A 23,803-nucleotide genomic window follows, 5' to 3' on the forward strand; every position below is an offset into this window, starting at 1 on the left:
CACTGTTAACTGCAGGTCTGCTCAGCACTCTCACGGCTGTTTTAATCTCCTCCTCCCTCGCCATGTTTCTCTGGCACTTAGCACTGTCACTCCGTCCTCGGCGGAGGAGGTCCTTATCCATGCTCAGGAATTTCAGTGGCTGATGACCGTCCATCGGACCACGAACAAAGGAAGGCTGGGCATGACAGCACACACCTGTAATCTTAGAATGCGGAGGTGGAGGCAGAAGAGCAGAGGTTCAGGACCAACCTGGGCTACAGGAGACCCTGTTTCAAAAGATCAAAAGGGGGGGGGGGAGGTGAGCGAGAACAGAGGTGGCCGGGTGACAGGAAGGACTTGAAGGTCACTGTTCACATGAAGTTTGCACTGAAAGCACGTGACGGGGGACTGGACTCTGACTCCGCGTCATGTCATCCCCACCACGGTCCTGTCTGCACCTCCCCTCCTGTGCTCACAGCTGCTCCCATCTGGCCGACGCTCCCGGCCCTGGATGGCACAGGTGACACACAGCTCTGGAGGAGAGCCGTTCCCGGTGTCTGCTCCTGGGGGAATTCCCCGGCATGGAGAGGCACTTAGACAAGCCTTCGGCCAGGAGGTGAGTGAACAGGGGTCAGATGTATGACTAAACCCTCCTGCACCCGGGGCAGGAATCATGACCCGAGTCTAAGTGGAAAACAGTGCTCAGGGCAAGACTCCACACTTAGTCATAATCACACTTTATTCAGTAATCTGAAAATCTTTCAGCTTTAAGTCTTTGCCAAGTGAGTGGATAGCTGGACCTATGTCCTCCTCTGAGAATGTGTGGACATGCCTATAGATGCTTGGCGTTAGCATTATGACAGCCCTGCTTTTCTTAATGCTCAAACCTCAGTCAAGTCTTCCCTCTCCCTGTGGCTGCTCCTCAGACTCCAGCGATGACAGGTCCGAGGCTAAGCACTCACACTGCCTGAGAACACGGAGTGGGTGTGGCTCGCGTCCTTGACTTCTCTGGGCAGATGGGGTTAGGTAGCTTAGTTTCTCTTCAGAGTTATGCATTTTCACTTGTCAGTGCCTGGGAGGTAAACGAGGTTGCATTAGATGCTGCCCTACTCAGGAGGAGTAGAAACTCCACCTCTTTCTCTCTCTGGTTTTGTTTTTGTTTTTTGGTTTTTTTTTTTTTTTTTTTTTTTGGTTTTTTACAAGACAGGGTTTCTCTGTGTAGTCTTGGTGTCTGTCCTAGATCTCGCACTGTAGCCCAGGCTGGCCTCGAACTCACAGAGATCCGCCTGGCTCTGCCTCCCGAGTGCTGGGACTAAAGGCGTGCGCCACCAGCCGCCCTGCCCCACCTCTTTCTCGTGAACTCTACTTCATGCAGCACTGATGGCCTCTGCACGGGGTGGCGCTATGGTGCTGGCTGCTGGGACACCCCAGGAAGGAGCTACGGGCTCTGTGCACAGCGTCACTGCCTTTGTGGTAAGATTGCAGAGGAACCTGCCCACTACGTGGACACCATTTACTGAGAGAACTGCTTGGGTGTTTCTTGGTCTTACAGAATCTGAGGCTCCATGTTATGTCGCCATTTCGGCTCACATTCTGAGTTACTGTGCTGCACTGTGCGTGTGAGGAAGTCTCCGTGTTTTTGTATTTTCTGTATAACACCACTTTTAAAGGACGTGCTGAGGAGTGAACCCAGGCCTTCTGCATGCTGGGCACGCACACCACCGACTCGCTGTCCCCAGACCTCCTTACCTCTTCCTGAGGCTCGGGTGCCCCGATGCTGTTTTCTCCTGGGTCCGCACAGAGGTGAGGCTCAGGGCCTTGGTCCTACAAAAGCAACAGCTCTGTCAGTGGGCGAGAGTTCAGCACCCCAGTCTCCCAGGGAAGGTCCCCTGGGTCTTAGACTTTGCAACACATAAACAACACAACGGCCGAACATCCGACACCTTTTCCTCGAGCCGGGAGCATCAGGATGAGCTCTTATCTGTGCTCTTTCACAGGTTAAAAAAAAAAAAAAAAAAGATCTGAAGGGCGTCATGACTTGCTGGCCAGAAAGTCAGGTCTTTGGTTCTGGATTTTGTTCCCTGGACCAGACACACCTTGCGATTGTGACCTGTGTGGCTGCTCTTGCACACAAGGGAGTCTTCCAACCACTCTGGTCACTTTGAGACCGTCTTCAGGACCACACTGCAGCGCTCACTCGTAAGTGATCCTAACGAGTGGTCACAGATCAGCAGAGGCAAGAGGCTTAATAGTCTCTTTAGTGTGTCTGCACGTGTGTGTGTGTGGGGGGGTGTGTGTGTGCAATGGTGTGTAGAGATCAGAGGACTGGGTTCTCTCCTTCCTCCATGTGACCCTAGGTATCTGGGTCATTAGCCTCAGTGGCAGGCATCTTCACCTGCTAAGTGATCCTCCTGGCCCCTTGACCTACTCCTTGAGGCAGGGTCTCTCGGAACTTGGAGCTCACTAATTTGGTAGACTGAGTGGTCACCAAGCACCAGGGCTTTTCTTGTCTCCAGTTCCCATGTGTCACATGGTGCTGGGACCCCAACTCAGGACCTACCACGGAGCCACCCACTATGGGGACAGTGAGGAACCCGGGCCACAGACAGCACCGTAAAGAACTGTGTCAGGAGGATCTTCACACTTTAATGTCAAAACATGCTTTTCCTTTGAGTGGGACACAGGTCACTGAGGGCTAGAGTACTTGCCTAACATGCATAAGTTCTGAGTTTGATTCCATCAACTGAGTAATACACCACTATAAAACCCTCCTTTGAAGGACAGAGAGACGGCTCTCGGAGGTTAAGAGCACTGGCTGAGCCGGGCGGTGGTGGCGCACGCCTTTAATCCCAGCACTCGGGAGGCAGAGGCAGGCGGATCTCTGTGAGTTCGAGGCCAGCCTGGGCTACCAAGTGAGCTCCAGGAAAGGCGCAAAGCTACACAGAGAAACCCTGTCTCGAAAAACCAAAAAAAAAAAAAAGAGCACTGGCTGCTCTTCCAGAGGTCCTGAGTTCAATTCCCAGCAACTACATGGTGGCTCACAACCATCAATAATGAGATCTGGTGCCCTCTTCTGGCCTGCAGGTGCACATGCAGACAGAGCACTGCATAATAAAACAAACAAACAAAAAACAAAAAAGACCCCGAATACCCTCCTTTGAAAAACAGATGCGATTAGTAGTCCCATATTAGCTCACAACCTTCTACAACTCACTCCACAGGATCTGAGAGCCTCTTCCGGCCTCCATGGACACCAGGCGTACAGGTGGTGCACAGATATCCATGTGGGGAAAACAGCCGTTCACATAAAATACCTTTAAAAACTGTTTAAAGGGCTAGCCTGGACCACATGACATGCTGTCTCAACAATAATACTAATTACAGTAATTTTGAATCTTTCTTCTTCTCGTGCACTGTGGGTCACACCGGAACCTCGTCTATGCTTAGGACAGTTTTCCACCAGTGAGCTGCACACACTCTTGTCTTGGAGTGGTATTTTTCAAAGTAGAAAAGTGAGACATGGCCATACTTCACCTGCTCAAAACCTTGTTCTAATCCTACTATTTAGAACTGTCCAGTGTCCTGCACCTTTGTTACCCGGCACACTGCCACGGAAAAGCTTCCTATCTTGCCCTGTTGGGGCCTTCAATGCTTCCTAAAGCCCAGGCTGGAGGCACAATCTGCTGGTGACTGAGTCAGCTGAGAGGAATTTATGTCCTCGACTTTGTCCTCACTTCACTGGGTTCTGAAAAACCTGCAGGTCACAGTAAACGATGCAGGACGTGGCCCCTGCCACCCCGGATGAGAGAGACCCACAACTGCCCACCCTGGATGACAGAGCCCCACAACTGCCCACCCCGGATGACAGAGCCCCACAACGGCCCACCCTGAATGCTAACCTGGATCCTGTCTCAGACAAAGGAGTCTCCCAAGGAAGCCTGGCCAAACTGCAGTGTAAGATGGTATTACTTAAGGGGTATCAGGAATCTCATTCTCTTCTCCCAGATATCCACATGGCCCGTGTCCTGGCCTTTTTCATGGTGCAGATGTCACCTTCTCTGGCCCACTCTCTCTAACACTGCAGTTCAGGCCCCGTTTGTTTCCTAGGTCCTTTCCCACCTAACATTTCTTCCTGTCTGTCTGTTTGTTTGTTTGTTTTCTTCTGGAGCTGAGGACCGAACCCAGGGCCTTGTGCTTGCTAGGCAAATGCTCTACCACTGAGCTAAATCCTCAACCTCTTCCTATCTTTTATCACTACTAAATTTTATTAATTCTTTCTGTTTTTTCTTTGCCATTTAAAAACATGTGCGCGCACTCCTGTATAAAGCCAGAAGGGGATGCAGACACCCTCTCTATCAGCTCACTGTCTTCAGAGAGCCTTTCCCTGGTCTCACTGCTGTTAGGTTTGGCTGGAAGCTCCAGGGATCTTCCCATCATGCCCCACTTCCCCTCCCCTGTAGCTGGTCACAGGCTGCATTGCACAGGTCACAGCCTGTTGTGTGGATGAGGTAGGTATTTGAACTCCAATCTTCAGGATTATACAGCACGTGCTTTTGATTGCTGAGATGTTTCTCCAGCCCGATTTGTTTAGAGGGGGTCTTACATAGTCCAGAGCGGCTCCAAACTCACCATATATCTGAGGGTGACCTTGAACTTCTGACCCTACTGCCTCTGCCTCTGAAGTACTGGGATTATAGGACTGTGCCGCGCCATGCCCGGTTAATGGGGTGCTAGGTACCAAATCCAGGGCTTATGTATGCCAGGCAAGCATCTAACTTAGCTAAACACCAGACCACTGTTCACTGTCTTAACCCATCTTCCAGGAAAGTGCCTGGACTGTCGTCTGGGCTTGCTTCGTGAATGCGGCTGGTAAAAGTCTTCTCATGTGACCCTCTACAATGCACCTGACCACAGACCATTTTTTTCAAGGCAGCCCATCCTATTCTGGCTTCCTGTCAGCCTTTGTGTACCTCCCTTTCCAACATTTAAACAAAATTTTTCCCTCAGCCTCATTGCTTGCTTGCTTAGACTTCTTGAGGCAGGATCTTGTTATCTGTAACCATCTGGCCTTGAACTCTGGAGCACTCTGCCTCAATCTTTCAGGTATGTCACGGATCCAGGCATGTGCCAACATGCCCAGCTCCATCCTACTTTTCAGTTTTTTACTACATTTGTCTACATGTGTGTGTAGCACACAGGCGTCATGTCGGGATGACTTCAGGAAGTCAATTCTCTTCCTCCACAGAGGGCCCCAGGGATGAACTCCAGCTTTCAGGGCAAGTGCTTTACCTGCCCGTCCATCTTGTCAGCCCAGTTCTCTTCATTACGGTAAGTTTTCCATATGATTAAGTAGAGGCTGGAGAGACGGCTCAGTGGTTAAGAGCACTGGCTGCTCTGCCAGAGGACCTGGGTTCAATTCCAGCACCCATATGTGTCCCCAGCCCATCTAGAAATGTGGAGACCGTGAAATAATGACTGTCCTTGGCTCTGGAGCAGTCTGACTGTAGCTAAGGAACAAAGACCCCACAGAAGCCAGGCATGGAGGTGCACGCCTGTATGGCAGTGCTCGGGATCAGAGGCAGGAGCATTGGGCATCGAAGCCTGCCTGTTCTACATAGTGAGCTCCAGAGTTGTAGGCCAGCCAGGGCTATGTAGTGAGTTTCTGTCTAAAACGACAAAACACACAGGGCTGGAGAGATGGCTCAGCAGTTAATAGCACTGATTGCTTCTCCAGAGGACCCGGGTTCAATTCCCAGCACCCATATGGCAACTCACAACTGTCTGTAACTCCAAGATCTGACACCCTCACACAGACATGCATACAGGCACAACACCAATGCACACTAAATAAAAATAAATAAAAAATTATAAAAAACAAGACAAAACATAAAACAAACAAAAAGCAACTCTCTCGAAGAAGCCCACACCTGTGTTCTCAGGCGTTCTTAACTGTCTGTCTGAGTGTCCCTCTCTCTTAAACCTCATGCTTAAGACAATATTAAAATATTTGTATTAAAGCTGGGCTCGGTGGTGCGTCTTCAATCCCAGCACTCAGGAGGAGAGGCAGATCCCTGTGAGTTCGAGGCCATCCTAGACACCACAGCTACATAGAGAGACCCTGTCTCCAAAAAATGAAATGAAAGCTTAAAAAGCCAAACCAAAGGAAACAGAAAAGGCCCAGCGGGAGCCTCACTTGCCTGGACAGGGCTCACAGGGGAGGAGGCACCGGGCTCTTCTGGGCCTGGACAGCCGGTACTTTCCTCTTCTACGGCCTCGGGGCTCCTCAGTGGCTTCTCGGGTGCTTCTGGATTGGAAGAGGCTTCTAGGGGGGCCCTGGGGCTCAGGGGTGAACCCTCTCCAGAGGCTGGAGGGCTGCAGGGCCCACTGCCCGAGGCAGGCCTGGGGCTCGGAGGGGCTTTGGGTGGCGGGGGCCGACTAGGGGGTGCCGACGTCCTCTGGATAGAGGCTCCTCTTTTGGTCTGCTCAGCTCCTTCACTGGAGGTGCGGGTGCGGAGGACTACTTCTGGGGGGGAGGTCTGCTCCGTCGGGGTCTGACCTCTGCCCAGTGACGGAGCTGGGGAACTGGGGGCTGGGGAACTGGGGGCTGGGGAACTGGGGGCAGCTTCCTCCTGGGATGCAGGAGAGGGTGGGGCCTGGGTGGGGCCATTGCAGGCTGGTAGAGGCTCTTCCTCCTCTGAAGAACTTGCTTCAGACTGGCCTTCTTCCACTTCCTCATCTTTTAAGGACTCCTTGCTCTCACAGCTGTCCTCTCCGTCCGCGGGGTCAGAGGTCAGCACTTCTCCTGTTGCAGAGACAAACTCACTCTCACTGGTCACAGAGAGAGTCGAGGGGCTGGTAGGCGAGGTCACAGGGCTGGAGGCTGTGGAGGTTCGAACTGGGGAAGAGATGACTAAGGAGCGCCGGCTGCTGCTGTGGAAGGAAGGACATTCATATTCAGAAGGGTCACAGGACGGCTGTCGCCTAAACGACCACGATAATTATCACCCACGCAGAAGAGAGCGGTTTAAGGTGGAGAGAAAGTGGGCACCACTGTCGGGTACGCACATTAAAAATGAAGTAAAAAGTACCACAAAAATTCCATCTGCCCCACAATCTCAGTTTTATACAAGTATGGAAAGAAAAAGAGACTGGATCAGGAGACCCGGAAAACACGCAATTTGACCTGCTCCGACCCTGCTGTGTCCTGGGTATGAGGGCAGGAGGAGGAGAGACACGGGTTCAAATCCTGATGGGGGAGGCTTTGTGTGATCTAAGGCTTTTCCCAACAGTCAGTGAGTTTAGAAGGCTGAAAACAAGAAACTATGTCTACACTGACCCATTAGCAACTGTTTTTGAAGTCTATAATCCTCCCTAAACACGAGCCCTGTTCTTCCTCTGGGCACCAGGCCGGTCTCGCGGCCACCCTGAGGCCTTCGCCAGGATCTGCACACAGGCCATCGCTCCTCTTTGCCGATTCCCACTGGCTCAGTACCCAGTCGGCACCGCCTATGGAGACAGGCTTCCTGGGCCAGCACCGTCTTGTAAACACACTAGGGAAGGCCAGGTCTCCTTTGCCGTTAGATCCCTAACACCCATATCAAACCTCATCACAGAAGGAGCTGAACACACCTTCAAGACTTCAGTGAGAGCAAGCATCGTATTCGAGGGCCACTACCCACGATGAAGAACCCACGAAGGAAAAAGACAGAACTCACAGAAGTGGTGGAGAAGTCAAGGGAAAGAGATTTACAATGCATGGAGTCACAGGATTAGAATCCAGACCCTAGCAACAAAACCCCTAGGGAAACTGCTTTTTCAGAGAAGGTTCAACTGTTGAAAAGCAGGAAAAGAGTCAACGGGGTGTCACTGAGCAGGAACCCCGAGCTCTCCAGCAGCCCCAAAGGCCACTCAGGAGAGCCAGCAATCTGGAGCTGCAAAGAATTCCATCTCACAGCCATGGCCTGGAAGGATGAAGGAGCATGATGAAGAGAGACAGCCAGTGGCTGGGAGCACCTGCGGCCCTTACCGAGGATCCGAGTTTGGTTCCCAGCACTCATGCCGAGGAGCTCACAACCGCCTTTAACTCAAGCTCCAGGGATCCAAAAAGCGGGGACGATCCCTTTGAAGGGTAACTTGGCAACATCTACTGAGGCTAATGAAGCCCATTGACAGGATCTGTACCTTAGCAATCCATTCCTCAGAGATGGCGAAGAGACTCTTGGTGATATTCATAGAGAGAAACGTATGTGATTATTGCAACAGCAAAAAGCTGGACAGTCACCCAAAAGGCAGTTAGGATACATGATAAGTCATGAACACGTACAGTGGCACATGATAGTCATGAACATGCGCACAGCGGCACGTGATAGTCATGAACATGCGCACAGCGGCATGTAACACAGCAGGAAATAACAGGATCCGTCTCTCAAGGAACACAGAGGACACAAGTCACCCTGAGGTGCAGTAGGACCTGGGAGACCCCGTGAAGAGGAAAGACCACCCTGAGCGCGACCCCGCCAACATCTGCAGAAAATACAGACAGAGTAAGTCCATTTATGTAAAGTTTAAACGAGGCTGGCAAGCGGCTCTAGGCTCTGGCTGTCCAGCCTGATGACCTGAGTCTGATCCCCGGCCTCACAGGGGAGAAAGAGGGAACTAACTTCCACAAGTGTCCTCTGACCTCTCCAGGTACCTCTCTCACAACAAATAAATAAGTGCAATAAAATTTAAAAATGTGTAAATATCTTTCTTACATGTGAATATATGTATGAAATGAAAGTAAGACATGCGTAGACACAGCAAGGCCTGGATTTAGGGCATGGCCACCTTCGGCGGCGGAGGTGGGGCAGAATGAGGGGGAGGGGCACCGGGGCCCCAGCTGTGTTTATAGTCCTCCTCACCCCGTTCCCATGACAAGGTCTCACTCTGCAGCACAGGCCAGCCTGAATCTCCGCATCACTATGTGGCCAGGATGGTCTCAATCTATGACTGTCTTGGCTTAGGCTCCCAAGGGCCAGGAGTATGCCACTGGGCCTGGCCACAGCAGCTGGTCCCCTACATTTGGTGGCAGGTATGTGATTGTTACTGTTCTTCATCTTCGTTATATCTGAAGTACTTGATGAGAAGACAAATAACTTCCATGGGGCACAGAGTAAACAGCAATGGCCAGGAGTCAAGAGGCAGGCCTGGCGTGGGGGCGGGGACACGGACGCCTGCTGAGTCTGGCCAGAGTCCCATCACTCACCTCGGCAGTCCCTTCACCACAAAGACTTTGCTGGAATGCTGCTTCTCCAGCTTGCTCATCACGTCGTAGAGACTGTGGTTCAGCTAGAGCCGGGAAGAAAGCAGAGATGCCAGACACATGGGAGCCCATGGCATTTCCTCCCCAGTCAGCGTTCCTAATCAAAACCGCCCGGTCCTTGTCCGGCGGCCTTCATCCTCCAGCACTGCCCGTCTGGCCCATGCCTACTCCCTTCCTCCTTGGTCCACGGTGCCCTGAGGGCAGCAGAGGCAGCTTTCTCAAGTCGGGGTCTGACTTGCGCTTGTCTCAGGGGATTCAGGGAATGAAAGCTCATGTTAACATTCACTAAGTAAATCCTCAGTTAGTAAACGCTGGAGGGAACCCGTGGCCGTCTGTGACTCTAACACGGAAACAGTATAGAATCCATGTCCTATGGCTGCCTCTCACGGACACTGGTCCTTCTCTAGAGCGTCCACCTGAAAACATGACTCATGCTCCCACACCGCTCTCCCGACCCGCTAGCAGCAGCCAGGGGCTTCACCGATGCTCTCCCGTCAACTCCCGGGCACAGGCCTAACCTCGCGTCCATGCTGGGGCTTGGGTCCAGTCAGTTAAGGGAGAAGGAGAAGACAGCTCTGATCGTGTGCACAGATGTGCACTTTAATAGCATTCAACACAATCATTTCATCAGCGATAAAAGCCACTCTGTGCTCCCAACATGAATATCTAAAGACACTGTGTAAACGAGGCCCACTGTGGGTTTACTAGAGAATCCCACCGAGGCCGGGGTTTCTCACCTTGCTCATCTCTCTGTAGAACACATCTCTCAAGTTGGAAATGTTTTGGAAGACGGTCACGTAACAGCTGATCCGACTACAGGGAGACAAACAAGCATGGTTAAGGGCGGTGGGGGGCCCAGCTCGCCACCAACAGGGCTCCAGAGAAAGACATCCTGGATGCAGGTGGTCTGGAATCTGACTCATGGCAGCTGGGCCAGGAGTGCAGAAAGGTGAGGGAGACAATACTAGCCCAGGGTGACACAGAAGTAATCTGGCTGGGTGTGGTGGCACATGCCAGCCCTTGAGAGGTAGAGGCAGGTGGATCTGAGTTTGAGGCCATCCTGGTCTACAGAGTGAGTTCCAGGACAGCCAGGGCCACACAGAGAAACCCTGGCTCGAAAACAAACAAACAAAAAATCAGAGTCACATAAAGGCAGTCCATGAAAACTGTATCAGAGCCTCTTAGCATGGTGGCCATGCCTGTGATCCTGTCACTGAAAGTCTAAGGCCGGCCTGGGCTTCACAGCTAGACCGACTTGGAAAGGCTGTAGACACACTGAGCAATACAATCCTCCGGCTGCAACCTTACGAAAGCGAACTTGGGCAATGGGAGTAGGATAGTGACGTTTCCGTCCCTGTTTCTCTTCCGCTATGGAAGCTTTGACTCTAAAACACGTCTGTCCTCCGTGACGTGCGGTTGGTGTGGGTCACCATCCCATGGTCTATGTGCATCTGGACGCCTGTGAACCGTGGTGGTTTAAAACAGGCACATTTGTGCAGCGAAGGCGTGTCCTTGCCATGTGACGACAAAGCACTTTGCTAGACAAGATCTCTCCTACCCAACCAACACCTTGTCCTCAACCCAGGAAAGCTGGTGGGGCAAGGATGGTGTCACAAGTCTAGAGATAAGGATGCTTGCCTAACCACACAGCAAATTAGTGTCAGGGCTGAGGCTACACCCACGTCCCACCCTTGAACAGGGCTGCAGGTGACTTTGTGCTCCATTGGCCTTAGCAGCTGGCCATCTTGAACGTCGGTCATTACCTGTTATACAGGACAGGCAGTTCCTCCAGCAGGTCCTGATTCAGATCTTCAAACACAGCCTGGGCTTTGCCAAACTCCTCTTCTGCCTGGGGGTAAAAAAGGGGCTAAAAGCTGCCTCCATCACCCTCACTGCCTCTCCTCTCCCTGCCCAGACTCGAGTCCTCCTCAGCCTCAGGACTCCAACTGCCCTTACAGTAACAGGGCAAAAGAAAGTGGATTTCCTTCAGGACGCAGGAATCCATCATTCCTGCACTCATCTTGGCCTGCTACCACTCGGGGGGAGGGGCAGGTTTTTTGTTTGTTTTTACCTTGGAAGTCTTAGCCTCATCTTTCTTCTTAGCATTCTGCACGGCCTCCAGGTGGTGTCGGGCACTATCATAGTCTACCAGTTTCCGGCCCCGCTTGGCAATTTTCTCCTAGTCCAGGGTGATGAGAAAGGGTGATTCACTTTCCAGTGGCCAAGACGTGTAATCGAGTACCAAGCAGAGAAACAAGATTCTTGAACTTCACCACTGAATTGTGTGACAGTTTCCCCCATGATCTCAGGAAAACTATTTATCAGGGATTCTCAGATAGAGAAACCTGCATTAAGATTTAAAATGTATTTAAAATACATTTAAAACTCACTGGTAGATATCTATGAGTTCAAGGCCAGCCTGGGCTACTCTGCTGGCTACTTTTAGGTCAACTTGACACAAGCTAGAGTCATCTGAAATGAGGAACCTCAGCTGAGAAAATGTCTCCATAGATCCATCTGTAAGGCATTTTCTCAATTAGTGATCAATGAGCCCATTGTGGGTGGGGCCATCCCTGGGCAGGTGGTCCTGGGTTCTGAGCAAGCCATGAAGAGCAAGCCAGTAAGCAGCACCCTCCATGGCCTCTGCATCAGCCCCTGCCTCCAGGTTCCCGCCCTGTTCCTGTCCTGACTTCTTCAATGATAAACAGCGATGTGGAAGTGTGAGCCAAATGAACCCTTTCCTCCCCAAGTTGCTTTTAGTCATGATGTTTCATCACAGTGATAGTGACCCTAACTAAGACAGCTACATAGTAACACCCTGGCTCCAAAAACCAAACAAACAAAAAGAAAAAAACAGTGATGTAATTAATTCACCTTCTGCTTGGACACAGAACAACAAACTATCTCATCTTATTTTCTGAAAAGCTTAAGCATAAAAGTTAAGCTTAATCATTAACATGAATTTGGAAGCCGACGTTAGCTTCCTCTTAATCTAAAAGCAGCACAGTGCCAACAGAGTAGATGATTAATAAACTCAGTTGAATAAATAAAAAAAAAATCCTACTTCTGAGGCCAGAGAGATGGATGCTGGCCTCCAACCCTGATGGCCTGAGTCACATGGCTGAGACAGTGTGGGAGATGAGAGAGTTGACGCCCAAAAGCTGTCCTCTGACCTACACTGTTGTGCTGTGGCACACACACACACACACACACACACACACACACAGACACACACCATGGCACACACACATACACCTTGTGGTAAACATACACACACACACACCACGCATAGCAAATAAATGAACAAATGTAATAAATTTTTTAGAGCGACTGAAGAGATGGCTCAGAAGTTAAGAGCAAACACTGGTCTCACGGAGGACGGAGTCTGGCTCCAGCACCCATGTCACGTGGCTTCCAAGCACCTACAACTGCAGCACCGGGGGACCCGATGCCTTCTTCGGGATGCTGTGGGTACCCACACATGCGACACACAGACACACGTACACAAGTAAAAACAGCAAAAATATTTTAAAAATTTGTTTGATTTTGTTTTGTTGTTGTTGTCTGTTTGTTTTGTTGTTGTTGTTTGTTTTTTGAGACTTTCTGTGTAGCTTTGGAGCCTGTCCTGAAACTCACTCTGTAGCCGAGGCTGGCCTTGAACTCACAGAGATCCACCTGCCTCTGCCTCCGAGTGCTGGGATTAAAGGCATGCGCCACCACACTAGCCTAAATTCTAATTGCTTTCTAGAACACTTTGGGATGGACTGGGTTCTTTTCACCTGTCAGAATTTAAAGTATTTGAAGATAATATTAAGATGCCTCTAACTTTCTTCTATACAATGGACATCTTTAGCTCCATTAACTGTTTCTCACATCTAAAAGGGATGCCCTAGCCAGGCATGGTGATATACATCTGTAATCTCAGAACTCAGAAGGCTGAGGCAGGAGGATGGCAAGTTTCAGGCTAGCCTGGACTACATAGCAAGATCCTATTGGAAATGAATGCTTTAGGGCAGGAGAGATGGTTCAGCAGTTAGGAGGACATTCTGCTCTTTCAGAGGACCCAAGTTCAGTCCCATGTCAGGTGGGTCACAGCCTCCTGTACCTCCAGCCCCAGGGATCTGGTATCTTTGACCTCCTGGGGCACTGTACCCATGTGCACACACCCCACTCCAGCACTCAGGCAGACACATAATTGAATATAAGAAAAATAAATCTTAAGCTAAAGAAAGAGACGGATGCGTTGACCTAGTTGGATCAGGTTCACGCATCAATTGAGTCCAGAGTGTAATTTACTGAAATCTAATTGTAAACACAACCTCCCGGCACCTCTGTCAGGCTGAGGTCTTGTCTAACCCTCTCCCAGCTCCATGTCTAAGAAAGTAAACCTGATGTGTTTTCTAACTAGTGTGGACTGTCTCCAACCCCGTCCCACTCAGCAGACTGAGTTACCTTAATGTCGCTGAACTGGGCCACATAGTTTTCCATGGTCCTCAAAGCCTGGTCAGCCAGTTTCTCTTCATAGTCTTCCCAAAGGAGGTCATTGTTCTGTGGGATCCAGGCAGAGGGTGGTGAGTGGCTGCTTCCACGACCACCACCCACCAGAGAAACACCCAAATTCTCTCTGCAGAGAGCTCTCCTGTAGCACACGTTTAGAATATCATGTCAGATTCTCCAGAGGAGAGATGGGTTCTGCCTAAGGAATTTTTCAGAGGGTGAAGAGCAGGCCCTGGCCCCAAGCTTAGAGTACATGGAGCGAGCGAGCGAGCCATTAACTGCACGCAGTTGCTTTCCATAAACAGCCCATCTTCAAGGAGGGGACATTTCTGTGACCTTACAGGAGGGGAGACGGGAGACGCAGCTGCAATCTACTGCTTAGAGGTGGATGCTGAGCAACAGAAAGCGAACCAGGCGTTTCCCTCTTTCCCAGGATACAGACGCTCAGCTGAGGGGAGACGGGAGTGGACCCCAGGGGAGGAGTGTCATGCCCAAGCTGCCCTTACCCCCACGATGGTCTTCAGCTCCTCATGCCCATCCCAGTCACTGCTGTAGACCTCCTGCAGGGTCTCTGACACTCTCTTTGAGCTCTCATGCATCACTGAAAGGAGAGAACTCAGTCAGTCCTACCCCCAGGGGTCCCCAAAGCAGATGATGTAATCACACAGTGACAAGTCAGTAAGAGAAGCTGGGTGCGGCTGGGATAGGAAGTCACTCTGAGGCCCACGGAGTCTCAGGGGTCAAGGGCAGCACTGAGAACCCTGGGTCAGGCTGCTCTGCCCACCTCAGCCTGCCCAGCTCCTGCATTCTCCAGGCTGGACACTCACCTTTGACCGCACTAAGGAAGTTCTTCAGATCCTTGTACAGCTTGTGGCCTTCTGCCTGGAAGCAAAAAGCAGCGTTGGTAACTAACAAGATCTATTTGGAAGACCACAGAAAGTAGGGTAAAGTCAGAGCCCACGCCTGGAATTTCTTCAGGGATTCCCAGTGACCAGAGCTGCCATCCATCACTCTGCCCGCTGCAGGTCATCCTTGGGGGTCACCGCATGAGCTGGGTAGAGGAAGCCCCCATGGCTTATCTTCTGCCTTTTCTCTCTTCCAAAGACAAGAGCCTATGCCCAAGGCCTGGAAGGAGTGTCCTGTCTGTGGCTCTGGTGATCCTCGCCCCATCTCTACAACAGGCCCCTTTCTTCCCCAGCCTTCACACAGACACTTCCTGCCTCCATGCACTCTCCTTCCCTTCCCTCCCTCCGCCCCTCCCCCAGGCCCTAGCTGATCTCCTCCTCTCCTGCTCACTCACGCCCTCTGCCACTTAAGTCCACACCTTTGCTCTGGTGTCTGAATTCTCCTTCTCTCTATTCCTCTCTCCCTCGTCTCTGTCTCTGTCTCTCTGTCTCTGTCTCTGTCTGTCTTTCTGTCTCTCTCTCTCTTCTTTTTTCTCGAGACAGGGTTTCTCTGTCTAGTTTTGGTGCCTATCTTGGATCTCACTCTATAGACCAGGCTGGCCTCGAACTCACAGAGATCCGCCTGCCTCTGCCTCCTGAGTACTGGGATTCCCCCCTCTCTTTCTTAAAAAGAAGGGGAGCCAGAGAAGGAAGGTGGAATTAGATCTCAACCCGACGAATCAGCTGCAGTTCTGACATTGTTCCTAGCCTCTGCTTTGTTGCTGTTTAATGACAAAAATCTTTCCTCTTAGTCCAGGCTGCCTTGAACTTGCAATAATGCTCCTGCCTCAGCTTCCTAAACAGAAGATGTTCTCCTCCTCATCCTCCTCTTCTTTTTAAATGATTCATTTTTAGCCTTTTTGATAGTCTGTCTGTCTGCCTATGAGTGCGAACTTGAGTGCAGGTATCAAAGAGGCCTGAGGAGTCAGGTCCCCTGGAGCTGGAGTTACAGGAAGTGTAAGCCGTCAGATGTGGGTGCTGGGAACTGAACCCTGGGTCTTCTACCAGAGTGGTACCCGCTCATCAGCACTGAGCTATCTCTGTGTGAGCCGTCAGATGTGGGTGCTGGGGACTGGGGTGCTGGGGTCGTCAGCACTGAGCTATCTCTCCAGCCCTATGCTCTGCTTCTTCAGTCCCTTTAGAAAACAGAAACTAGGAGCCCTGCTGCAGAAGTGTTTCTTCATGTTAAATAGCTCTAGATAAGGCTGCCCTTCGTATCCACACAGGAAATCGTTACAACAGCTTGTATGTGTATTAATGTCTTGCTTGCCTGTATGTATATGTATGTACTGCCTATGTCCAAAGATGCCAGAAGATGGTGTTGGATTCCTTGGTACTTGTGTTTAAGATGATTGTAAGTGGCCATGTGGGTGCTGGAATCCCGTCCTCTGCAAGAACAGCAAGTGCTCTCAACTGCTGAGCCATCTCTCCAGCTCCAGGAAATTTTTAAAAAATTATTTATTGCCAGGCAATGGTAGTGCACTCCTTTGATCCCAGAACTCAGGAGGCAGAGGCAGGCAAATCTCTGAGTTCGAGGCCAACCTAGTCTACAGAGTGAGTTCCAAGACAGGCAAGGCTGCACAGAGAAACCCTGTCCCAGAAAACCAACAAAACAAGAGTGCTGGGATTATAGATGTGTGGCACTACATCCAGACTTGTTTCTTTAATGTGGGTTCTGGATATTGCCCTCAGGACACCATCCTGCCAGCCGGGGCTCTAACTTTTGCTCCTCCCTGCTGACTGGAGGGCAAACCCCAGCTGTGCTCCTCAGAGGCCTCCTCAGTCACTCCTCAGAGGCCTCCTCAGTCACTCCTCATCACTCCTCCTTGCACTGTTTATAGCCTCCTCCCGCACTCTCTTCTCCTCTGCTGTGAGTAAACTCCAGTTTCTAGGATCGAGAAGGAAAGGATGTGAAAGGCCAGATGGTTGACAATTGGAGCCTGACTTCCCGAGTGTGGAAGAGAACTAAGGTGTGGCCCACTTCAAAGGGATGCTGCAGGCCAGCCTATGGGTCAGAACAAAACAGCTCAGGGAACCGAGTATTTGAAACCTAAAAGATGTTACACAGTACTTCAGGATATGCTTGCTGTGAACTTCTCATTACTAGAAAGGCTAGTGACCTTTTGAATTAAAAGATAAGGGAAAAAAGGAAAATTCCATCTAATAACCAGTGCCTCTGGAGGTCGGAGGGCAACGGTAGAAGGTGGTTCTCTTTGCCATGTGGGTTCTGGAGACTGAACTTTCGTCATCCAGCTTGGCAGCAAGTGCTTTCACACACAGAGCCATTCTGCCAGCTACCAGCACTCAAGATTTTAAAGGCTTTGAAAGAGTTTCTGAAGTTATAAAAATTAATAAAAGGGTTGGAGATAGCTCAACATTTCAGATCAGTTATCACTCGTAACTAACGAGTCATCTCTCCAGCCCCACATATCGTTCTTTAAACGCTGTTCTTCCTTCTGAAGAGATCAAGTACGGGAGTGAACATGGGGAGGGGGTGGCGTCGGAGGTGGGCTTCAGGACGGGGAACCAGTGCTGCGCACCATTTCATTTGCCAGACCCGCCATCCTCCCTTCAATGTCTAGGCTAATCAACACAGCCCTGTCTTCTCACTCGGCTGGGTGTCTGGTGTGCCGGCTCTGTTCTCAACTGGCTGGTTACTCCACTTCTCTGGCTTCCGTTCCCTGTTTATAAATGAGGGTAAAGCCACGTCTGTCTCCAGATCTGCTGACCTCATCACGGCTGCTCTGAAACTTTGCCATAAAGAGCCTGAGTTAGTGCTTCCCCGCCATACAGACAGCCCCCAGCCTCCGCTGATGAACTACTCTCTGAAGAAGTGCCATCAGCCACCACAGCAGGCAGCTCTGCGGACCTGGGTCCAGCAGACTCGGGACTGAGGCAGAACAACAGGAGATGGCGCCCCAAACCTTAGCGAGTGTCATCAGTACTACAAAGGAACAGACTGCAGTACTTCCTGAGGAAAAACACCTCTTCCTGTCCTGTGAGGGGAGGCCAGAGGGCGGCAATGAAACAATACTCAGAGAGGGCACTCGATAGAGAGTGCTCGCCTAGTGTGCACAGAGCTGCCCGTGGTGGCGCACACCGATCATCCCAGAAGGATCGGAAGTTCAAGGCCATCCTCAGCTATATAGTGAGTTCAAGGCCAGCATGGGCTTCATGAGATACAGTCTCAAAACAAACCATGGGGATCACTCTGGAACCCAGGCCTTAAAAGAACTGGGCAGCTGAGGGTGACGGCTGATACGGAGTTGAAATGGATGGGTGTGTGTGTGTGTGTGTGTGGTTTGAAATGATCAAAACACGGTACACACATGTGAGCAACTGTCAGAGAATGAATTTCAAATGCTGAAAATAAAGAGCTGGTTCTTCACCAGTCATGGCTCACAGCTATTCACATCATGCGTGAAAGGAGACAAGCAGGCATGATGAGACTCCTGGTGGGGGAATTTAAGGACACCTATGAATATTATTGCTACCAAACAAAAGTGAAAACCTAAATCTAATCAAGCTTCCACATCTCTACATCCACAGAGAACACAGGCAACAGAACACATTCAACAGCCAGCAAAAAGCCGGGTATGGTAGCACACGCCTTTAATCCCAGCACTCAGGAGGCAGAGGCAGGTGGATCTCTGTGAGTTTGACGCCAACCTGGGCTATAGAGTGAGATCCAGGGCAGTCAGGGCTATGGAGAGAGACCCTGTCTCAAAAAATAAAATTAAACAACAACAACAACAAAACATCAATCCAGGCGACCGTGGACAAGCTGTGCTCTCCACACACGCAGGCTTCAGGGCGGAAGGCGGAGATGCGGGGGAACAACACTGGCTGCTCTTCCGGAGGACCCGGGTCCATTCCAGCGCCCGGCCAAGCGGGGTCAAGTAACTAAGAAGATTTTGGTATAATCCAACCCAAGAAGAAACAACCCTAAAATAATCTTTTTAGAAACTTCACACTTAACCATAATAGATTATATTTAGGTCTTATACACACAGATATCGCAACTGTAGGATATGAAGTAAGAATGGCTAGAGCCTACAGAATCATTATTGTTTTAAAAATCATTTTCTTTTCTTTTTATTTTGTGTGTGTGTGTGTGTGTGTGTGTGTGTGTGTGTGTGTGTGTGTGTGTTCAGAGCCAAGGAAACATGGAGATCAAAGGACAACCTGTAGGACTCAGTTCCCTGCCTCCACCCTGTGGGTTCTATGGTTGAAACTCTCCAGCTTTATGTTTGTTTCTGTATCTCAGGCTGGTCTTGAACTTGTGACCTTCCTGCTTCGGCCTCCCCAGTGCTGAGATCATAAGTGACCATGCCTGTTCCCTTTTCTTTTTTCTGCATATATTTTCTGATCTGTGCTCATGAATATACGTTTTGCAGGGAAATAAATGGGGCAGGGCCGCAAACGACTGCTGGAGTCTGGTGTGGGCCCAGCAGTCCTGTGTTCCTGGCCTGTGACATCTGACCATGAGATGTCTGTTTAAGTGAATAACTTGTGTATTACCAAGAACCTCAGCAGTCTCTGTGCTGAGGCATGCCCGAGAGCCACCATGCCTGGCTAATGCAGACAAGACTGGGCCCTTGTTGACCACACAGGGCAGCAGCAACAGCAAAGGCAAGGCCCACTGCCCGCAGAGAAAAGGAGAGCCTCAGGCTGAGAAGATGCCCGCCTCTAGAGTCTGCAGGGACTCGCCCTCCATACTTCTCCGCCCTCCAGGGTACCTGCTGTTGGTAGAAGTTGCTGGCACTTTGTTCAAATCGCTCATCTTTGGTTTCTACAGTTTTCCCCAATTTCTGCAGAACCTGGAATAAAAGACAGAAAGGCCGCATGGTTACAGTCAAGTCTTATCTGATGGTCTTGGGTGTGATTAAAATCCAGTCTCCCTCCGCTCAGCAGGGTCAGGAATGTGACACACTGCCAACAAAAACAAGGTTTGGTTTGTGGGTCTTCTCAGAGTGGGAGACCTGGAGGGGGATCGTGTGTGTGTGTGTGTGTGTGTGTGTGTGTGTGTGTGTGTGTGTGTATGTGTGTGTGTGTGTGTGTGTGCATGTGTATGGGGGGGTCGTATGTGTGTGTGTGTGTGTGTGTGTGTGTGTGTGTGTGTGTGTGTGTGTGTATGGGGGGTATCTGCCTGTTCATTCTCATTCACAGTGTCATGTCCCCCTCCCCTTTTGATAAATAAGTTGTATCTTTCTGGAATCTCATTATTTGAGCAATGTGTTTTGAATGTTTGCTCTGGTGCTGGGCTGAACCGCACCTCCAGCCAAAAAGTGATTTGTTTGTATGTTTGTTTTTTGAGACAGGGCTTCTTCATGTAGCTCTGGCTGTCCTGGAACTCTCACTCTGTAGACCAGGCTGGCCTTAACCTCAGAGATCTGCCTGCCTCTGCTGGGATTAAGGCCTGTGCTGCCACACCCAGTCTTAAACTGACTTTAAAAGTGCATAGAAGAGGACTTTTCACTGAAACAAGCTTACTGAGAAAATATGCCTGGCTGTTAGAGATGAACATGAGCCGGGGCTAGACAGATGGTTCAGTGGTCGGGAGCCTTGGCTACTCTTCTAGCAGACCTGGGTTCAATTCCCAGCACTCACAAGGCAGCTCACAACTGTCCCTTGGAAAAAGACTACTGATCCACTCATCTCTAGCTCGCAAGAAAAAAAAAAAAAAAGATAAACATGAGCCATGAAGATTCTTTTAAATTAAGAGTCCCTCTTCCAGCCATTGTCACCGTTTCTTCTCTATGGATGAGGTTAGAGAGATGAGCAAGGGACTCTTCTCCTGAAGGCCCCGTGGAAAACCTTAAGAAACTCTGATACAGTACACTTCAAGCCCAGCTGGAGATGAAGGGTACCCATGTCTATCTTTCATCAACTAAGAAAGGAGAGTGCCAACCATCACTCCAGTCTCAGAGTCGTGGGAACAGGAAAGGCCCTTTGTTCTCAGAGGGCCACTCACCTATCCAGAAGGAAGAAAGGACTGAGGACTGGGCAGTGCTCATGGGTAAAGGACCTGCATCAGGCCTGAGGATGACCTGAGCTGGATCCTCGGGACACACACGGTGGAAGAGAGAACTGACTCCCGAAAGTTGTCCGTGACCTCCACGTGTGTGATGCGGCACACGCGTGCACACCCCAAACAGATCCCCCTGGTGGGATCAACTTCTGCCTCTTCCTCTCACCCAGTCTCTACTGTGCCGCCTCTGAAAAACACTCTATTCTCTCTGGTTTCGTTGGCAGAGCCCGAGACCGGGCACTTACTGTGTCTTCTCCAGCCCGCTGCACTAGGTCTTGACGATGCTGCTTCATGTCCTCTAACAGTTCTTTCTCATCTGCTCCCCTTTACTGGACACCCACGACGAGTCCATTAGGGACCACTGGTACTCGAGCATAGGACAGTCCCTAGTGCCCTGATCCTGCGTGAGTTTCGGCTCTCTCTCCACATTCCTCTCAGCAGGCTTTACTATGCGACAGTTTATTCTTTCTTTCTTTGTTTTAAGATTCCCGAATAAATTCATGAACTTTAGACCCACAGCTTCGGAACCTGCGCGGGAGCAGACTAGGCCCTCTGTATACGGGAGACAGTTGTGTAGCTTGGTCTGTTTGAGGGGCCCCTGGCAGTGGGATCAGGATCTGTCCCTGGCACAGGAGCTGACTTTCTGGAGTCTATTAACTATGGTTAGACACCTTGCTCAGCCTTGGTACAGGGAGGATGGGCTTGGTCCTGCCTCAACTGAATGTACCAGGGTTTGTTGACTCCCCATGGGAGCCCTTACCCTTTTGGAGGAGGGGGTGGAGGGTAGGTTGGTGGGGGTAAAACGGGGGGGGGGGATTGGGAGGAGGTATGGGAGGGGGATCTGTGGTTGATATGTAGAATGAGTAGAAAATTTTCTTCAATTAAAAAAAAAGAAAAAGAAGATTCCTGGATAAGCCCCACTATTAATTGTCACAGACTTCATTCCCTTTGCTGAATATCCTAATGACTTCTCTACTTTGTCTGCTGTACAAGTATAAAACAAATGTAAATAAGGAAATAATAAACGCCGGTTCAAACCTTCCTCACCCTAATTTCTACCTGCTTTATCCCGTCAACAAGTCCATGACTCCCTCCCAAGTGCCTGACACTTTGGTACTTGCATTATTTTCCACTATTTTTAATTCTTTGTATTCATGTGTCTCTGTTCCCTTCTAAATCTCCACTCCTTGGATACTTACTCTGCCTTTTTCTATAGCTCAGAACCCAGCAGAAGGCCATCCAGTCACTTTAGTAGGAAGGAGGTGAAACAGATGCATGGGCCTGGATGTGGGGTTTTGCTAGACTGAGATGTTTAAAGACAGAGTGCAAGAGGGGTCCTGACTAACAAGTGAGAAAGTCTGGGTGTGTGCAACTTCATACAGCTTCTGGGAGGGTGTGGCTCATTCGGGGTGTGTTATGGGAGTGGCAGCCAATGAAATTAGATAGGTTGACTGGGATCTCATTATGAAGGGATTTGAATCACAGAGCTGTGTGCTTAGACCTGTGCAGAAGGCTCTATGTGGACACTGACCGCCTCTGCAGTCTTATGGGAGAGGGGAGTTGGTTAATGTTGCTCACATCTTATGCTCTCTCTGTGGTGATTAAGATCAAGGCTTCTGCCGGCGGCGGTGGCGCACACCTTTAATTCCAGCACTCGGGAGGCAGAGCCAGGTGGATCTCTATGAGAGAGGCCAGCCTGGTCTACAGAGTGAGATCCAGGCCAGACACCAAAACTACACAGAGAAACCCTGTCTCGAAAAACCAAAAAAAGGGTTTGGGGATTTAGCTCAGTGGTAGAGCATTTGCCTAGCAAGCACAAGGCCCTGGGTTTGGTCCTCAGCTCCAACAAAAGATCAAGGCTTCTGCAGACACATAGTAACTCATACCGTGGCCTTCCTATGGACTGGCTATAAGATAGTTCTGCCCAGGGATACACAGTGAAAGACATTTTTGTCTTGAAGCTACTGAGGGATTAAAAGAGACTATGTATGTAGGCTGCTTTCTCCAGCTGCCTGATAACTGTGTCTAGTTTTTGTTTGGTTTTGTTTCTTGTCTTTTTGAGACAGGGTCCCACTGTGTAGCCCTGACTGTGCCAGAACTACGTAGATGAAGCTGGCCTCAAACTCAGAGATCTGAGCTCACAGAGATCTGCCTGCCTCCCTCAGGAGAGCTGGGATTAAAGGTGGGCACGTGCCCGGCTTAGCTGGGTCTAGTTTTGTTCCCCTGCCTATGCGGCAGGTGTTTCCTTCCCTTCAGCCACGTCTGTCTTTGTCGTCTCTAACTCCACCTCCTCTTTACCCTCCCTAGATGTGCGGTCCCCGTCCTCCCCGGCTCCACCCTCGCCCTCGCCAACAACAAACACAGTTCTTCCCCAGAAAGTTGCAAAAACCACCTTGGTGGGGGTGGGGGTGGCACAGTCCTCACTTCCTTTCGGCTGCTCCTCCTCCCTTCCTTTGCCCTCTTACTGTTTCTTAGGTGGGGGTGGAAAGCGAGAAAACTCCATTTAGAGTCAACACAGAGCACAGCAGAAGGCCCAGGCTACAGGGCTTCATGGGGCACGGAGGCCGAGAATCTTCCCACCACCACTTTTTATTTTATTTTTATTTTTATTTTATTTATTTATTTATTTTTTGGTTTTTTGAGACAGGGTTTCTCTGTGTAGCTTTGCGCCTTTCCTGGGACTCACTTGGTAGCCCAGGCTGGCCTCGAACTCACAGAGATCCACCTGGCTCTGGAGTGCTGGGATTAAAGGTGTGAGCCACCACCGCCTGGTTCCACTTTTTTTTTTTAAAGACTACAGCGCATACCTTTAATCCCAGCACTTGGGACGCAGAGACAGATGGGGATCTGAGTTTGAGGCCAGCCTGGTCTACAGAGCGAGCTCCAGGACAGCCAGGGCGGCACAGACAGCACCTGGAATTCCCAGGCGGTGTCCCATCCAAGTTCTAACCAGGATGGACCCTGCTTAGCTTACCAGATCAGATGGCACTGGGCGTGTCCAGGGTGTGGCCACAGACCCACCATTAACTCTTAGATGGAAAGGTGAAAGAG

The 23,803-nt window shown here is 50.4% G+C and overlaps 1 protein-coding gene and 1 long non-coding RNA gene across 8 annotated transcripts in view; one reads left to right on the forward strand and one right to left on the reverse strand.

Annotated features, from left to right (window-relative positions):
* On the forward strand, nucleotides 1-8,855 carry LOC121824322 (uncharacterized). 4 transcript variants are annotated; one of them, XR_013046591.1, is made up of 5 exons: nucleotides 1-595; nucleotides 1,355-2,178; nucleotides 3,201-3,933; nucleotides 5,225-5,307; nucleotides 7,593-8,850. It is a non-coding gene; the product is annotated as an uncharacterized LOC121824322 (long non-coding RNA). The 4 variants fall into 4 exon arrangements; XR_013046589.1 differs by having other exon boundaries at nucleotides 3,201-5,307; nucleotides 7,593-8,855; XR_013046590.1 differs by lacking the exon at nucleotides 7,593-8,850 and having other exon boundaries at nucleotides 2-595; nucleotides 5,225-6,182.
* Nucleotides 701-23,803, reverse strand: part of Bin2 (bridging integrator 2) — a 27,493-nt gene continuing 4,390 nt past the window's right edge. For 2 of the 4 annotated variants that reach the window (XM_042264930.2, XM_042264931.2), the window contains exons 2-12: nucleotides 19,461-19,541; nucleotides 14,605-14,659; nucleotides 14,284-14,378; nucleotides 13,733-13,828; nucleotides 11,352-11,459; nucleotides 11,044-11,129; nucleotides 10,018-10,093; nucleotides 9,224-9,306; nucleotides 6,177-6,909; nucleotides 1,729-1,803; nucleotides 701-1,051 (exon numbers count right to left, since the gene is read on the reverse strand). In XM_042264930.2, coding sequence (XP_042120864.2) covers nucleotides 1,028-1,051; nucleotides 1,729-1,803; nucleotides 6,177-6,909; nucleotides 9,224-9,306; nucleotides 10,018-10,093; nucleotides 11,044-11,129; nucleotides 11,352-11,459; nucleotides 13,733-13,828; nucleotides 14,284-14,378; nucleotides 14,605-14,659; nucleotides 19,461-19,541 — 1,512 coding nt within the window. In that variant the 3' untranslated portion in view covers nucleotides 701-1,027. Of the gene's footprint in view, nucleotides 1,052-1,728; nucleotides 1,804-6,176; nucleotides 6,910-9,223; nucleotides 9,307-10,017; nucleotides 10,094-11,043; nucleotides 11,130-11,351; nucleotides 11,460-13,732; nucleotides 13,829-14,283; nucleotides 14,379-14,604; nucleotides 14,660-19,460; nucleotides 19,542-20,997; nucleotides 21,201-23,803 lie in introns of those variants that run through there. The other 2 variants (XM_076556853.1, XM_016000445.3) reach the window with 2 other exon arrangements.

Source organism: Peromyscus maniculatus, chromosome 20 (genome assembly GCF_049852395.1).
Source record: "Peromyscus maniculatus bairdii isolate BWxNUB_F1_BW_parent chromosome 20, HU_Pman_BW_mat_3.1, whole genome shotgun sequence".
Taxonomy (NCBI): Eukaryota; Metazoa; Chordata; class Mammalia; order Rodentia; family Cricetidae; genus Peromyscus; species Peromyscus maniculatus.